General features: G+C 37.1%; 1 protein-coding gene across 1 annotated transcript in view; it reads right to left on the reverse strand.

Moving 5' to 3' along the window:
* Positions 1 to 343: 343 nt before the first annotated feature.
* The window catches only part of PIK3R4 (phosphoinositide-3-kinase, regulatory subunit 4), a 67,992-nt gene continuing 50,534 nt past the window's right edge, over positions 344 to 17,801 (reverse strand). The window contains exons 15-21 of the mRNA XM_012664546.1: positions 14,172 to 14,336; positions 8,950 to 9,161; positions 6,297 to 6,428; positions 2,844 to 2,944; positions 2,102 to 2,190; positions 1,715 to 1,823; positions 344 to 923 (exon numbers count right to left, since the gene is read on the reverse strand). Of these exons, the coding sequence (XP_012520000.1) occupies positions 753 to 923; positions 1,715 to 1,823; positions 2,102 to 2,190; positions 2,844 to 2,944; positions 6,297 to 6,428; positions 8,950 to 9,161; positions 14,172 to 14,336 (979 nt within the window). The 3' untranslated portion in view covers positions 344 to 752. The remainder of the gene's footprint in view (positions 924 to 1,714; positions 1,824 to 2,101; positions 2,191 to 2,843; positions 2,945 to 6,296; positions 6,429 to 8,949; positions 9,162 to 14,171; positions 14,337 to 17,801) is intronic.

Here is a 17,801-nt window from a genome sequence, read left to right on the forward strand (position 1 = left end):
ACTGTTGGGCCAAGTGTCAGAATTTATGCTAGATTCTGTAATAAACAATGATGATGGCCAAGAAGACACACATTTCTCTAGAGCTGATACACAGGAAATCAATTCTATAGCATTAAGTAATGACTAAGGCAGACTATAAAACATACAGGAAGAAAGACGAGAACAGAGCAGAAAGAGCACAATACTTAGTGTCACAAGGAATCAGTGACATATTAGGCCTTAGGCCCAAATCTCTCTGTGTATTTTGTTTTGCCTCAGAACAAATGCTGCTGGAGAGTTGACTCCTCTGCTTAAGTTTACTGTTTAAAAACACCACCCCAAACAAAAAACAAATCTCTTAGGGTGCATGAATATTGTTTATTGGCAGGTTTGAATAGATTTTTTAATAGCAAAAGTGTGTTTACATTATAATAGCTTACAACCATCTTTTCAACCTCTTTTTCGATACAAAATAAACTGACATCATTATTAATCTTCGTATTTTACAGTCTCACCTCTATGACATATACAATAAAAAGTCCCCAATACTGCTGTCTGGCTGATTCTTGCAGAAAGATGCACAAGTAAACTAGCTAAGTACAACTTCCTTAACCCCCTTGGGTGTAGTTTGTTTAGTCATGAAACAGTAACATAGAGACCTGATTTTGAAAATTACACAAATGAATCTGTTCTTCTGTTCTCTAGAAATACCTTTTCTCTTGAGTTACAATATATTTATAACTTTATTACAATTTATACAAATCAGTAGGCTTTTATTTCCACACCTTCACAATCCCATCTCTAGAAGCAGTTACAATGAAGCCCTGCGTTGTCTGGAATGTGGCAATGTCCGTGATGATGTCATGATGTCCCACAGGCAGAGACTCTGGGCCCCTTCGAGGGGTGTCATCACTCGGCCCTACCTTCTGCTTATTCTGAATTTCCTGTTTGAGGGTTAGAAGTCAAGGAGATAAACCTAAGTTAAAAGTCCATGTCACATTCTACTTCTTGTCAGTATTCTTGTTTCTGGGATTTATTGTAAATATCTGTCAAGTGGTTGTGCTTTCAAAAATACAAGCAGCAAAAGAATTACAGGGTCCAAAATGACATTCTAGGCTTCCTCCTTGAATCCCATGAGCAGCCACTTACAAATATGGAAACTTATAATTAGGCTAGCATTCTGTGCATATTCTTTTGTCAATATCAAAAGAAAAAAGGAAAATATAATTGAAAGAGGTATAAATGACACATATCCGAGTTCTAGCACTTGTAAAGCTCATTAACATTTGTCATGAAGAAAGCACGCTTTCATTTATGAAGCACCTACTCTGGCCCAGGCATTTTCAGGATTATGATCTCATTTGAAATTTGTGCCTGAGTCAAGAACACAAGCTTTAGAGTCCCAGTTTCTGTTCACTAGCTGTGTGATCATGGACAAGTTACTTAACTTCACTGTGCCTTTTTCATTTGTAGTACTTCCTTAAAAATGACTTTAAAGACTGAGAAACATATGAAATGCCTACTGTTCGTTTGAACTATCACGTATGTGTACTTTATTATCTTAATAAAAGTTTAATTTTAAAAAATACAGAAAAACCAAGAATATGTATTTCTTAAATTCAAAGAAATATTGCCATTCTTGGCCAAAGCCACTGATTTTAATCAACTCTATGACTATGAAAGCCATTTTTGTGCTTATAAAATTTGAAAGAAACAAAAATAAAGACTAGTGTACCTGGACAACTTCGGTGCCTTCAATTATTTTCTTGTAGTAGGAGACACATGGGGAACTAGTACTTCCTGCAACAACATAGGACCTTTCTGGGTAAGCCAAATCCCAAAACCTAGGAAGAAAAGAATAAATGGTGATAATCTCTACAGGACAATGGGAGGAACTAATAATCAATGCATTGTTTATCTTCTTTTATATTAGGAAAAGAGATTTTTCCAGAATAGCATAACATTAGTTACAAATAAAATATTAACAGCTATCCTTGTAAGATGATTTTAAACATTACAGTGCCATCAATATCTATAACAACACCTTGAATAAACCAAAGTATCCATCTATATTTTATTATCCAAGTATTACATATTAAGTATTCTTTATTAGATACTATACCTTATTTTCATGTCTGATCCAGCTGTTAACAGGATAGGATTTCCATCTGCAGGACTACAGTAGATACCATGGACACTGTGAGGAGAAGGCTTAAAAGAAATAGTCAAATAAAAGACATCGGTATATTCCATAAATGATGGTACCATTTCTAGAGGTAAGTTAACAGTAGCTTTATAAGGACCTGTTTACCTGAAGAAATGAGAGACTAGTTACATATGTCCTGTCTACTTCCTTCTTTGGGACTTTAAAATACATTTGCTTTGTATCATTCCGAACAGAGATATAGCCTGTTCAGGTTCCTGAAATTTCCTATTCAGGATCACCTTGACCATGACCCCAACTAAAGGAGAAAAAAATCTTTCCTATCCTTTGCCCCAATGAAGGACCCTTGGCAACATGATTGTTAAAAACAAAAGTAGATGTAAGAGGGTTATATTCCATTTTTTAATGACCTAAACTCCAATCTGGGTTTTTCTTAACCCAGATCTTACTACGGTTCCAAAGAGACATACAAGCCTTATGGAGTTAGCAACTAAAACACTCAGTGATGCAGAACACCAGCAAACTTAAGGAATTGAAAAACACCCATGCAGCAACGGCCACATGATACTTGATATTATTAAAAACCCAAATTTAAAAATAAACCAAAAGCCCAAACATTTTATATGTTTGATAAAAGGCCTGCAAATTCTTAGAATGTAGGAAATTACACTGTCCTTTACAATAAAAACTGGAGCCAAACCTGTAACTCGGAAAGCGGTGGTGCACTGCTGGCCCAGAGAGTAAATCTTCTGTCACCAGTTTCCATGTCCCACATGGACACTTCATTGTTGCCCTGAACAGCTAAGGGAGACAATGGCAAGAACCATGACTCAGACAAGGAGGAATCGGATCTTAGAGTTTTCACATCTTGGTAGATAATACCAACCAGCCTGTATCCATCTCCATTTTTTCCCATCCTGCAAGAAATACTGACTGGTACTTTTAAATACACAGTGCTAACCTGTCACTAGATGGGGTAAGTTAAAAAAGTTTTCAATAACTTAACAATAAATATTTACTGGTCTTCAACCAAGTGGAAAGAACTGTAGCGTAGAGAACGGCGAATCAAATATAGACCCTGCCCTCAAGAAACCTGTAGTTTAGAAGTGGAGGTAAAAAGGAATATGTAAAGTTTAAGACAATGACAGCAAAACGAGAGAAATGTGAAGTTCTACCCGAACTCAAGGAAGGAAAAGATCACAGTGGGTGATCTTTTGAATAGATTCTCATCACTGGGTGAGAGTCAAGGTCACTTCATGGAGAAGATGCTTTAGCTGGGACTGAAAAAGCAGGTAAAGCTGGACACATACAGGTGGCAGGTAGACCATTTCAGGCAGAAAGAATGGAATGAATGAGCAAAAAACAAAAGCAAAAATCTCTGGGTGTTTTGTTGAAACATGAGGAATTTGTCAGGCTGAAGCATATTTCCTCAGAGATGAGGGTAGAGGGGAAAGAAGGATGGAAGCAGATTACAACAGAAACGGCAGGCCTGAGGGAAAGACACTACCTCTTAGGTATTTTTGAGCAGGGGGACTGACTATATATAGCAGGCTTCATTCACTTATTAATACTTACTAAGCCAGTAATATTTATTGCAGGCTAGTCACTGTGCTAGACACTGAGGAAAAGATGGCAAACAAAGCAGAAATATTCCCTGTTTCATGCAATTTCCATCCTAGAGGGAACGACAACAACAAAAAAATGCAAAAGCTGTGAAACAGGAATATACTTAGTTCAAGGGTTAAGTCACGGTGGCAGGAGCAGACTGAGGACGGGAGACGAGTAGGAGAAGGGCAGTAGTGCTAGTCACTGTCCATTTGCTGCTCTAAGGCTGACCTGAATGAACCACACCAACAAGCTTCCAACCCTCTGGCTTTCTGAAAGACGGGTTCAGCCTGTGGTAGGCTAAATAATGACCCCCTGAGATATCCAGGTCCTATTCCCTGAAACCTGTGAATGTTACTTTATATGGCAAAGTGACTTTACAGGTGTAATTAAGTTAAGGACCTTGAGATGGGGGGATTATTCTGGATTATGCAGGGGGGCCTTAAATGCAATCACAAGTCTCCGTGTAAGAGGCAGGCACATCTGACAGGAATAGCAGAAGGCAACATAACAAACAAGATGCTACGCTGCTGGCTCTGAAGATGGAAGGGGCCATGAGCCAAGGAACGCAGCTACAGAAGCAGCGAAAGACAAGGACACAGATTCTCCCCTAGAGCCTCCAGAGGGAGTATACGGTACTGCTGCCACCTTGATTTTTGCCCACAAAACCCATTTCAGACTTCTGACTTCCAGAATTGTTAGAGGGTAACTTTGTGTTGCTTCAGCCACCGTGTTTGTGGTTATCTGTTACAGTGGCTATAGGAAACTACAATACTACAGGCCTATGTGGAGCCTCAACAGGAAATCAAAGGAAGGGAAGAAAGTCATGTCCGTCACCTCAGGCTGGCTGCATCCCTCACCTCGGAATCACTGCTCCTCTCAAGGCAGCCTTCTCTATTCAACTTCTTTCCAAATTCAGTAACCAGACACTCCCCTCGTGCCTTCTACTGCTACTCTGCTGTTACTAGTCCTATATTACTGTGCTATCTTTTGTGATACCCCTATACCCAAATCTTTGTAAATGGTACCTTTAAATTATCCCACCTTGGGTGTGCTACTGTTTCCTGTTAGAATCCTAACTGATAAAGAAGGTTGGAGAGGTGGCAAGAAGGCAGATCCCATAAAGCCTTTTGGACCATTGTAAGGTGTTTGGCTGTTACCTGGAATTAGAAGCCAGTGGAAAGTACTGAGCATAAGAAAAAACAGTCTCAAGAGATGCAGGCAGAAGTGGGGACATTGCATTAATGGGGGCAAGAGGTTACAGTGGTCTGGATCAGGTAGGCAGCGATGAAAGCAGTAAAGAGTGATCAAATTCTGGATATATTTTAAAATAGAATTTATAGGATTAGCTAATGGACTGGAAGTAGAATGAGAAAAAGGTCAACACCAGGCTTCTGCCTGAGCACCTAGCAGAAAAGAGCTGCCATTTACTGATGGAATACCATAGGGAGAGCAGGTTTGTCTCAAGGTAGGAGGTAGCAGTGGAGGCACTCAGCAGAGACAAAATCAAGTGTTCAGTTTGGACATACAGAGTTTGCAATGGCTGTTAGAGATCTTCGGGGAGATTTTAAGTAGACAGATATAAAAATATGAATAAATCTGGTGGTTAAAGCACGGGACTGCATGAATCACACAGGGAGCCAGTGTAGGAGAAGAGGTTAAGACTGAGACTGAGCCTTGAGGCAGGCCACAATTTAAAAGTTGGGAAGATGAGAAGGAACCAGCAGACCAAGAAGTAGGAGAACCAAGAGAAATGTCCTTGAAACCAGGTAAGTATGCGGAAAAGATGGAAATGATCAACTGACCAAATGATAAGTCAAATAACAAGAGGGCTCAATAATGGCCGTGGAACTTGGCAACATGGTGAGTCTGACAGCAGGAGTGTATGAGATGGGCTACGTGTCTGAGAAGGGACCACAAAGAGCCTAGAGGCAAGAGGACCAAGGAATAAACATAAGAATAACAAGAGCTATTATCTGTCGATCATTAATTGTGTGCCAGGTTATGGGCTTTACATATTTTATCTCAAATCTTTACAGCTCTACAAGGTAAGTATTTTTAACCACATTTTACAGATACGGAAAATCCATTTCAAAGACCTGCCCAAGTGTCTCACCCAAAAATCCATATGAGAAAGTTTGAGTGCCCATGAGGTAGGGAAGGGAAACATGTGAAAAACATAACAGAAACAGATCAACAAGAAATGGCAACTAAGAAGGATGAGTCAAGGTTTCTAACTCATATGTTGAGGAAGATGGTGGCAGCTTTAACAAAAATAAAGAACACAGGAAAAAGAAAAGAAATAGAATAAGAGATAGTGGTGGACAATTAAGAATGGAGGATGGTGGTGGTGACTAATGAGATCATTTTTGAATATAATAAATATGAGATGACAGATACTAGTGGTGGGAACTTCCATGATCAGAACAGAATCAAGCATTTGGTTCATATGTAAAATTAAAACTCAAAACATTGAGTCTTGGCAGCAGGGTAATATATACTTTCCAAGAAAATTCCCCAACACATGAAAACCAGCCCTCCATTTTACCTGCAATCACCCAGGACTGATACAGAGGGTGCATTGAGAGGCGCCTGATTCGAGCCCTGGAAGGATGACAGTGACTTGAAATTGGCAACTGGAACCTCATGTCCCAACAAGCCATGGTACCACTGCTTGTACCTTAAAGAAAAAAGCACAGAAAGATTACTAGCTAATGATCAAAGCACAGCAGGCTGCATTTATATGAATGGTAAATAGCATTAGCTTTGTATGAATTTAGTTTAAAACTGCCTTAGTCACATAGAAAAAGGCTTTGTTCTCATGAAGCTGTCTCCCTAGTTTCAAACAGCACCTTTAGTTGATAAATAACAGAGATATAAAGTGCTTATCAAAATGCTACTCTAGTGTAAATTGAAAATGAATAATTCATTAATTACTGATACTGCTATTAACTGCCAAAGGCACTCCCTAAAACAGAAGTTTTTGAAAAGATATAAACTGAACTTGGTAAGTCAAAATGTTCAGACTGCCTTAAATAACCAGAGATGTTTTACTGGCATTTAATGATCACTTTACCAATCCCCATGTAGCAGGAGCTTTGTAACTATTATCAGGTGTCAATCATTTCCATGGGCCCTTTTCTCCAAAACATTCTGGAGACAGGAATGGCTGTCCAATCACAACAGAAACTGGAGTGAGTGCCTGTACACCTGCCCATGACAACTTAAACCTGAGAGAGAGAGAACACCCTCCTCTTCCCAAAAGAATAATGCCTGTTCCAACACTGAGCAGCTGGTCATGACAAAGGGACAGAGCACCTTCTTGGACTCATTTCCAATCCCATTGAAGGGGGAGTTAAAAGGGGATAAAATGGGCAGTTGGGTCCCTCTGTTTGTCACCCTGCTCTACTCCAGGAAAATGACTCAAATAGCCACAGGCGGCACTGGCTGCCCTCTGCAAAGCTGATCAGGGTACCTGGAGAGGCACGTTGTCATTTTCTAATTTGTTAGGTGTATAATATCTACTATTCTAAGCCTTGTATTTCATCTTCCTGTACCTGTGCAGTTTATTCACAAAAAAGGCAAAAATATGCATTCCATATAAACTATATAAAAATAATAAAGGAAAGGGCATATACTTAATGATGTAACAAATATAAGTTAGAGAATCTAGAAAACCTAAATTCAAGCACAGAAGATTATAATTCCTTTAAATAAAAGTGCCAACTGGAAAAAAATAAGATGTGGTAGCTTCCCAAGGGTCAGGTTCAAAGCACTATGAGGCAAAGGAGGTAAAACTTAAAACAAAGGGAAGGGGGAAGAAGCAGATGCGAAAGGGGAGATGTTGATCAAAGCATGCAAAGTTTCAGTTAGGAGGGATAAGCTTTAGTGACCTATTACACAGAATGGCGACTATCCTAATACACTGTGAACTGCAAAATTGCTTAAAAAGTAGATTTTAAATGTCTTTACTACAAATAAGTATGTGAGGTGATGGATCTATTAATTAGTTTAATTAAATCATTCCACAATTAAAATATATCAAAACATCACATTGTATCCCATAAATATATACTATTGTTATTTGTCAATTAAAAATATAATTAAAAAAAATCAGCAATCCCATTCTTGGATGTATATAATATACTTGAAATAAGTGGAAATATATGTCCTTCCAAAGACTATTTGCAAATGTTTACAGGTTTATGCAGAAAAGCCAAAAACTAGAAATAAATCAACTATCCATCACCTGGAGGACAGATGCACAAATTGTTATCTATCCATAAAATGGAGTATTATTCAACAATAAATGAATAGAAACTCCTCATACATACAACCATATGGAAATCACAAAAGCCTCATGCTTATGAAATAAGGCCACATACTATACAATTCCATTTATATGACATTCTGGAAAAGGCAAAACTGTAGGAACAGAAATCACATGAGTGGCTTATTAGGGGCTGGGAGGAGGGCACCAAATGCAAAGGGGCATGGGAAAATATTTGGAGGTGATGAAAATGTTCTTATTCTAATTGTGGTAGGGGTCACACTATTGTATTAAATATATATTTTTCAGAACTCATCAAATTAAACACTTTATAAAAAATCGATTAAAAAAAAAACAGCAAAGAAGCAAGCAAGATCACTTGGTACATCTTCAGTCTCTGAGGAAAAGGGGGTAGGGACACAATAAAGTAGAAAACAGTTGCTTAGCTCTTCTCCCAATACCAGGCACTGTGATAGATGCTTTTACCTCATTAAATCTTCAAAGCAGCCCTTGAAGATGAGGATACTGAGACTCAGAGGAGTTAAGTAACTTGCCTAAAGTTATCGTAATGTAAAACTGTGTCTACCCAAACACAAATGGTTTTACCCTTGAATCAAGCCTGCTGCTTCCCTGGCAGAATAAGAATGCCAGCAAATGTGATCACTATAATAATTATAAAATAAAGAGGCTCATTTTAAACAAGGACAAAGAGGAAATTGTTTTATGCACCTTGGGATACTGATTTCACCCTTTCAAACCTGTTTTTTAATGAAAAAAATTAAATTTCAAGTGATCATAACACAATAATTATATTTAAAAAAATGGGAAAAAATTACCAATGAAGAAAAAGGAGAAAACAGCTTTCACAACATGGCAACTGCAGACATTAGTGGCACTCAAAACCCACGCAACGACTTGCAAGTCAGCTTACCAATGCAGAGCCAGCACTGGTGGATGTCCACAGCAAAGGAAGTGATGAGGCCCGACTTTAAGTCATGCTTTAAAGTCCACGCATTGCTTGAAGACCTGAGGTCCCAGCCAACCAGAGAGCCATTCACAGTAGCATAGGCAAGAACAGACTGCGCCCCGGAGTTGAAGTGATGCATATCTACGACACAGCCGTCCTCCCTCTGATCCAGAATTCTAGAGAAATACATAAAGCAAAAGGCAAACACACTTCTAGTCACTGAAAACATAGCACTAGTCTCCACTTAAAATGAATTTATATCCTATCCATGGTCAAGAAATAAAAACTGGCCAGGAGTGGTAACTCAAGCCTATAATCCTAGCTCTCTGGGAGGCCGAGGCGGGCGGATTGTTTGAGCTCAGGAGTTCGAAACCAGCCTGAGCAAGAGCGAGACCCCGTCTCTACTAAAATTATAAAGAAATTAATTGGACAACTAAAAATATATAGAAAAAATTAGCCGGGCATGGTGGCGCATGCCTGTAGTCCCAGCTCCTCGGGAGGCTGAGGCAGGAGGATCGCTTGAGCCCAGGAGTTTGAGGTTGCTGTGAGCTAGGATGATGCCACGGCACTCTAGCCCAGGCAACACAGTGAGACTCTGTCTCAAAAAAAAAAAAAAAAAAAAGAAATAAAAACTATATGACTCCATCAAGACAATGATAGACTGAGACTTTTTTTAAAAAATAATTCTAGATCTACAGAAGAATTGCAAAAATAGTACACAGTTCCTGTATACTCTTCACTCAGCTTCCCCTCATGTTAACATCTTCTATAATCATAGAACATTTATCAAAACTAAGAAATTAACCTTGATACAATACTAATTACAATAAATAATATATTCTGATTTTAACAGTTTTCCCACTAGCAAACTTTTACTGTTCCAGGATCCAATCCAGGATACCACATGGCATTAAGTTGTCATGTCTCCTTAAGTTTCTTACAATCTGTCACTGTTCCTCAGTCTCTCATTGTCTTTCATGACCTTGATATTTTTGAAGATTATTAGTTATTTGACAATGTCCCTCGATTTGGGTTTGTCTGATATTTTCTCATTATTACACTGAGGTTACGCCTTATTGAGGATACCGGGGAAGAGACATGCCCTTCTCAGTGTATCATTTGAGGGAGAACCTGATATTGGTATGTACAGGTTGAGTATTCCTTATCTGAAATGCTGGGAACCAGAAGTGTTTCAAATTTTCGATTTTTTTCAGATTATGGAATATTTGCATATACATAATGAGATATCTGGGGAATGGGACCCAAGTCTAAACATGAAACTCATTTATGTTTCATATACACCTTATACACATAGCCTAAAGGTAACTTTGTCCAATATTTTTAATACTTTTGTGCATGAAATAAATTTTTTCCTGTGTTTTGATTACAACCCATTGCATAAGGTCAGGTGTGTTCTCTTCCACTTGTGGCATCATGTCCGTACTCAAAAGGTGTCAGATTTTGGACCATTTCAGATTTTGGATTTTCAGATTAGAAATGCTCAATTTGTATTGCTGGATATTAACCTCAATCATTTGATTAAGGTAGTGTCTGCTATGATTCTCCACTGTAAACTTATTTTTCTTCCCTTTATAATTACTCAATATTTGGTGGAAATACTTTGAGGCAATGCAAAAATCCTGTTCTGCTTTAATTTTTGCTAATTTTAGCATCTGTTTGATGGAGCACACCTGGAGTGATCTAATGGTCACTTTGTCTCCCTCATTCCTTCTACATTGATTAGAATTCTTCTGTAAGTTGTCACTTCTTCCCCATTAATTTATTCACTAATTTATATCAGTATGGACTCTACAGATATTTACTTTACTCTTTGAGTTACAATCCAATATTATCATTATTTATTTTGTTGCTCAAGTTGTTCCAACTTTGATCATTAGACACTCTTTCAAGTTGGCTCCTGTGCCCTTCCAATGTATTTATTTTTTAATACTTCCTAATTTTTTGGCACTACAAGATGCCCCAGGCAAATGTTTTATTTTCCCTGCCCCACCCTAGAATCAACCAGTTCTCCAACGAGTAGTAGTTCCTTTTACTGCAGAATGGTGTTTAGAAACAAAGATCTAGGCACGAAGTACTCATTGCTATGGCAGTGTCCCAGATTCTAGTTCCTCTCAGTGGCTAGAGCTAAGATATATATTATGCATACTACTACTTCATGCATGCAGATATATCTATAGTTCTGTATCAATTTATTTGTATGTGTGTATATATGTATATTTATACATATGCATATACAATATCATGAGTCCATATTTTTTTTTTTTTGAGACAGAGTCTCACTCTGTTGAGCGCCCGGGCTAGAGTGCCGTGGCATCAGCCTAGCTCACAGCAACCTCAAACTCCTGGGCTCAAGAGATCCTTCTGCCTCAGCTCCCGAGTAGCTGGGACTACAGGCATGCGCCACCCTGCCTGGCTAATTTTTTCTATATATATTTTTAGTTATCCAGCTAATCTCTTTCTATTTTTAGTAGAGACAGGGTCTCGCTCTTGCTCAGGCTGGTCTCGAACTCCTGAGGTCAAACGATCCTCCCACCTCAGCCTCCCATTGTGCTAGGATTACAGGCGTGAGCCACAGTGCCCGGTCCATGAGTCCATATTAATGATCTCTAACTCCTATCTAGTTACCAGAGTTCTTTCTAGCCTTTGCCCCTTTCTTATTTGTAACTTCTTTCTCCAACAGTGAGAAACCTGGCTCTATCATGTATTTACTTATTTGTTCAACCCTAGTATACAAATAGCTTCAAAATTGTTCAACTGCCTGAAACTGTTAAACTGAAATTGTTTAACCCCTATGAAAAACAACCAACAAGCATACAGTACTTGAATTCAGCTCCTGTCATTAGCCTTGCAGTATCCAATTAAAACACTTTTCCAAAGTTAATTAGGCTGGCTCCTTTATTCTCCATGCCCTTCAAATATGATTATGCAATTCACTTGTAAAACAGATTCATTTTGTCACAGATTGCATTCCATCTTTCCCCCTATATCCTGGCTGATTTTTTCTTATTTACCTACAGTAAAATTCACATCTGTGGTATACAGTTAAATGGGATATGACAAAACCTATGTATCTTCTACTACAGAACCACACAAAACCATTCCACACACCAAAAATTACCTTGTGCAGCCTGTTTGTATTCAACCTCTACCTATACCCTCAACGTATGGCAACCACTGATCTGTTTTTCTCCCTGTAACTTTGTTTTCCAGAATGTCATATAATTGGAAACACACAATATATATCCTTTTGGGTCTAACATCTTTCATTAGCAAAATGCATTTACGATTCATTAATGTTGTTGCATGACTTCATTCCTTTACATTGGAGAGTACTATTCCACTAAGTGTAGTATTTGTTCAAGCTGAGACATTTTTAAAACTAAAAAGAAAATTATAAAACACACTGACCAGCCTCCTTGATTATAGTACATATCATGCTTTCACACAGACTGTCTTAGTTTTATCTCCTAGATCAGAGGTCAGAAAACACTTTCTATATAGAATTAGCTAGTAAATATTTTTGGCTTTGTGAGTCAAATATGTCTTTGCTACATAGTTTTCATTTTTTTACAACCCTTTAAAAATGCAAATATCATTCTTATTTTATGGACCGTACTGCAGGCTGTAGTTTGCTGACTTCTTAGATAAATAATCATTTTTACAAACATTCTAATTCTGACTGTATTTGCCCACAGAGGGATGATGAAAAATCCAAGTGCCAAATAAAATGTGAAATAACCCCTTCCACAAATTCTAATTATTAAGAGCCATGACAACAGTTGATATGACTGAATCAAACAAACATACAAAAAACTTATGGCAAAGTTTCTTTGGAGCACACAACTATCAGGCAGAGTGAAATCTCAACATCCTGGCACATTTCTCCCAATTTAGGTAGTTAACATTTGCTTAAAGACAGTAACATTCACAGCAAAATGTGCTATTGGCTGAGATAACCATGCACTGAACGTGCACGTCTGTCTGTGTGGCCTGTAGGCTCAGTCATCACACAGTGCACTTTCCCAATAGTTAATTTAATGAAACTCAGTACATATATTACTATATAGTCATCCTCTGCTGAAACAGATTTTAGCAGGTATTCACTGTTAGTTAAAGGCCATATATAATATGCCCTGGACAAAAAGTGCTCAAATCTGTTTAGTGAATGTGTTGAAAATAATACATAATTTTAAATGCAAAACAAAACAACAAAAACAAAAAAATCCTAGGTGACCCAACAAACATCGATTTCTGCCTTACACTACCCAATGGCCATGACTTACCCACTAAACTAAAAGTCTCCTCATTCTGCCTTCTTTGCGGTCCACCTCTGCCTGGCATGCTGTTCTCAACCTCCCCCTGCCTCAGCTGCTAACTCACATCTGGTCTCACATGCTGTCTTCCCTCTCCCTTTCAAGAGGGCTACTACTATTCATTTAACAAGTGGCATGTTACCACACTATATTGAAATTGTCTGTTCACTTGTCTATTTCTCCACTAGACTGTAGATTCTTAGCATAATATATCTTCTCTGTCTTTAAGATACTAGGTGTGTAACACATTCTGGTCAGTCAAAAACTATTCTACTTTTTAAATATCTCACCTTGTATGTGGTTTAACCTATAAGCAACCACAATTTATAAAAAGTGAAAAAAACTCTTAAATAAAACCAATCACTATTGTTTTAAAATGATAAGCAAATCATCTGTCTAAAAGCTCTTCTCTCTGTTCCCATCAACTTCAGAGATTTTAACGTTAAGTGACAGAATGCTAATAACGTTTGAGTTTTATTTAACAAAGAACACTTCACATTCTCAAAGTCAGCAGCCAGACAGAGTTGTGCTTTTAGCAGTTGAAACAGAAGATATAACTGATAATTAGGTTATTCGGACAAATTCCAGACTAGGATGAGCTACGAGTTCAAAGTTGCCCTCCTGACCTTTTGACAATCTGGCAGAAAATAAGATATACAGACATCATCTTCTGAGACTAACCACATGTAAGCTTTGAGTTGGAAGCAGTTTTATTTACTTCACGGGCTTAAAAAAGAAGTACAATGTAAGAGGCCCTCAGTTGATCCAAACTACATTGCAGGGTGGGAGGAAGAGTTAAGTTACCATAGTGCACTAAACTAAATGCAAAGTTTTAAAAAGGACAAAAGATACCTGCTTTGTAGAGGATGGATTTTAGGAGACTTGGGCAGCTTAGAAGCCTCAATTCCAAGAAGCTGGACAGCACCATTATCAGACGCTATGGCTAAATAGTGGGAGCCTTGGCAGAATGTGAGCGTCTTGACTCGTCCTCCAATTCGGCTATATGTAAGAATGGATCTAAACAAAAGAAAATACAAGATTTTATTTCTGAAATAATCTTATTGCTCATATTCAATATCCACATGACTATTAGCAAACAAAATTACTACTTTGAGGTCCATTTTATCTCTGTGATCTCATAACAAAATCAAGAATCCCCCTTCAGAAATACTAGTACAAAATCACCTTTTCTTCTGATATTTTCAAATGGCCATCTTCACACACGTCTCTCCCACTGTAGAAAGACTGTTCCTCCTTTTTTCTAATCAGAAATCCCATACTTGTAGTCCTAATCCAATTCTCTTTGAACTACTCTTGTAAGACCTTAAACCCTTACTCTTACGTGCTTTAGTTATTCTATAATTCATTACACACAGCCTGGCAGAGCAGGAAAAGCACTGGCTTTGGAATTAAAGAGTTCTACAACCAACTACCCGTATGGTCTTTTCAAGTTATTAACCTGCTCTGTGCCTCAGTTTACTCATCTACAAAACAAGGATTATCCTACTTACCTAACTGGGCCACAGTAAAGATCAAATAATATATAAATCATAAATTAACATTCACAAATGCAAAATTTTATAATATTCAGTCTCTCGCACACACATGCTAACCTCTCAAGCTGTCTTTTCTATCCTCCTTCTTTACATTTACTACCAAACTTCTTCAACATATAATCTACACAGGGTTCTCCCAATTCCCTCCATCATTACCCTCCAAGGGTAGCATCTTTACCCTTCTAAGGAGCCCCTAATCACCAAATTTATCAACTTATCTTTTGTAATTTATTTCATTATAAAAGTTAATACATATTAATGTACAAAAATTATTAAAATACAGAAAACACAGAATAGTAAAATATTTATAGTATCACCCAGAAACACTATTAACATTTTGTTATATGTCTTTCTAAAGTTTTCTATACATATTATAACATATTCATATTTGTTTTTAATAAATATGGAATCGTTTATATATTTATCAATCATCTCTCTAGTTCATTTTTTCTTAATAACAGCTTAACTGAGACAATTATCATATACCTCTCATATACCATAAAGTACTTTTTAAAGTGTATAAATCAGTGATTTTTAGTATATCAACAGAATTCTGTATAGATTGCTGCCATCTAATTCCAGATTATTTTTTTCATTCTTAAGAAACCCAAAAATAAACTGTCCTCATAACCATTAGCTTTCCTTCCCCTTTTCCCCTCTCCTAGCCCCTGACAACATCCAATTGACTTTGTTTTCTATGAATTTCCCTATTCTGGACATTTCATATAAACGCAGTCATACGTTATGTGGCCTTTTGTATTTGGCTTCTTTCACGTAGCATACTGTTGTCAAGGTTTTTCCACATTGTAGTATGCAGTACTTCATTTCTTTTTATAGCTGGATATTATTCCATTGTATGGATTATACCACATTTTGCTTATCCACTCATCAGGTGATAAACATTTGCGTTATTTCCACTTTTTGGCTATTATGAATAATGCTGCTATAAACATTTGTGTATAAGTCTTTGTGTGGACTTATGTCTCAAATGCAGTGCCTACAGGGGCCTAGTCAATATTGTAGATGAGTAATGAGAGTCAGGGACAAGGCAAGGGCAGAGATGGGAAGGCCAGCATGCTCTATCTCTCACATATACTTGTGTTCTCTTGCATCCTCTCTTTTAATACTGAGATAAAATTCAAATACCACAATATTCACCCTTTTAAAGGGATTTATAATATAGTTACCAAATTTTGCAACCATCACCATTATTTAATTCCAGAACATTTTCATCATACCAAAAAGAAGCCCTGTACCCACTAGCTGTCACTCGCCAATGCTTCTTCCCCCAGCTCCTGGCAACTATTAATCTACTGTTTGTCTCTATGGATTTGCCTATTCTGAACATTTAATATAAATGGAATCATACCATATGTATGATTGGTATGATTTGGCTCTGTCTTCTTTCACTTAGCATAATGCTTTCAAGGTTTATCCACATTGTAGCATGCAGCAGTACTTCATTCCTTTTTATGGCTAAATAATTTTCCGTGGTATGGATTCACCACATTTTGTTTATCTGTTCACCAAGTGACGGACATTGTCGTTTCCACTTCTTGGCTATTATAAATAATGCTGCTATGAACATTTGTGTACAGATTGTTGTGTGAACATGTTTTCAATTATTTGGGGTGTATACTTAGGAGTGGAATTATGGGGTCATATGGTAACTCTTTATCATTTTGAAAAACTGCCAAACTGCTCTTTAAAGTTGCTGCACTATTTTATATTCTCACCAGCAATGTATAAATAAAGCTTCTAATTTCTCCACATCCTTACCAAAACTTGTTATTGTCTTTTTTACTACAGCCATTTTAGTGGGTATGAAGTAGTATCTCACTGTGGTTCTGATTTGCATCTCCCTAGAGACCAATAATATTTAGCATCTTTTCATGTGTTTATTGGTCCTATTTGAAGAAACATCAATTCAATTTCTTTGTTTTTTAATAGGATCATTTGTCTTTTTATTGTCAAGTTATAAAAGTTCTTTATTCTGGGTAATAGATCTTATATGATATATAATTTATAAGTATTTCTACCATTCTGTGGGTTGTCTTTGAACTTTCTTGATAGTGTCCTTTGAAGCACAAAGGTTTATAACATTGATGAAGTCCCACTGCATTTCTTTATCAATTTTAGGATCAGATTGTCAATTTATGCAAAAAAAAAAAAAGAAAAAAAAAGCCAACTAGACATTTCACAGGGACAACATTAAACCTGTTGGGGAAGGATTACCATCTTAACACTATTAAGTATTCCATTCCATGAACATGGGATTTCTTTCCATTGTCTTAATTTCTTTCAATGATCTTTGTATTGTTTAGTATACAAATCTTGTACTTTCTTTTGTTAAATTTATTCCTAAATATTTTGTTCTTTTTGATGCTACTGTAAATAGGTGTTTTCTTAATTTCCTCTTTGGACTATTCATTGCTAGTAGATAGAAATGCAATTGATTTTTAGCTATTCTGTAACTTTGTTGAACTTACTAGTTCCGTTAAGTTTTTAAATTAGTGCTCAATTATGGCTAATTTTCTATATACCAGATCGTGCAGGCTGCCAACTGAAATAGTTTACTTCTTTCTTTACAATTTGTATGCCTTTAATTTTTCCTTACCTAAATGTCCTGGCTAGAATCTCCAGTACAATGTTCAATAGAAGGCAACAGTGGATATTCTTCTCTTGCTCCTCTCATCTTAGGAGGAAGGCTTTCAATCTTTCACTACTAAGTACAACGTTAGCTGTGGGTTTTTCATAGATGGCCTTTATTAGCTCTTTTCATTTGCTGAGTTCGTTTTATGTGGTCTTTACCCTTTATTTTATTAATATGCAATATTCATTAATTGATTTTTATATGTTGAATCAATATTGCATTCCTGAGACAAAATGCACTTGGTCATGGTATATAATCCTTTTTATATGCTGG

The sequence above is a fragment of the Propithecus coquereli genome, unplaced genomic scaffold, assembly GCF_000956105.1.
Source record: "Propithecus coquereli isolate 6110/MARCELLA unplaced genomic scaffold, Pcoq_1.0 Scaffold12, whole genome shotgun sequence".
Lineage (NCBI taxonomy): Eukaryota > Metazoa > Chordata > Mammalia > Primates > Indriidae > Propithecus > Propithecus coquereli.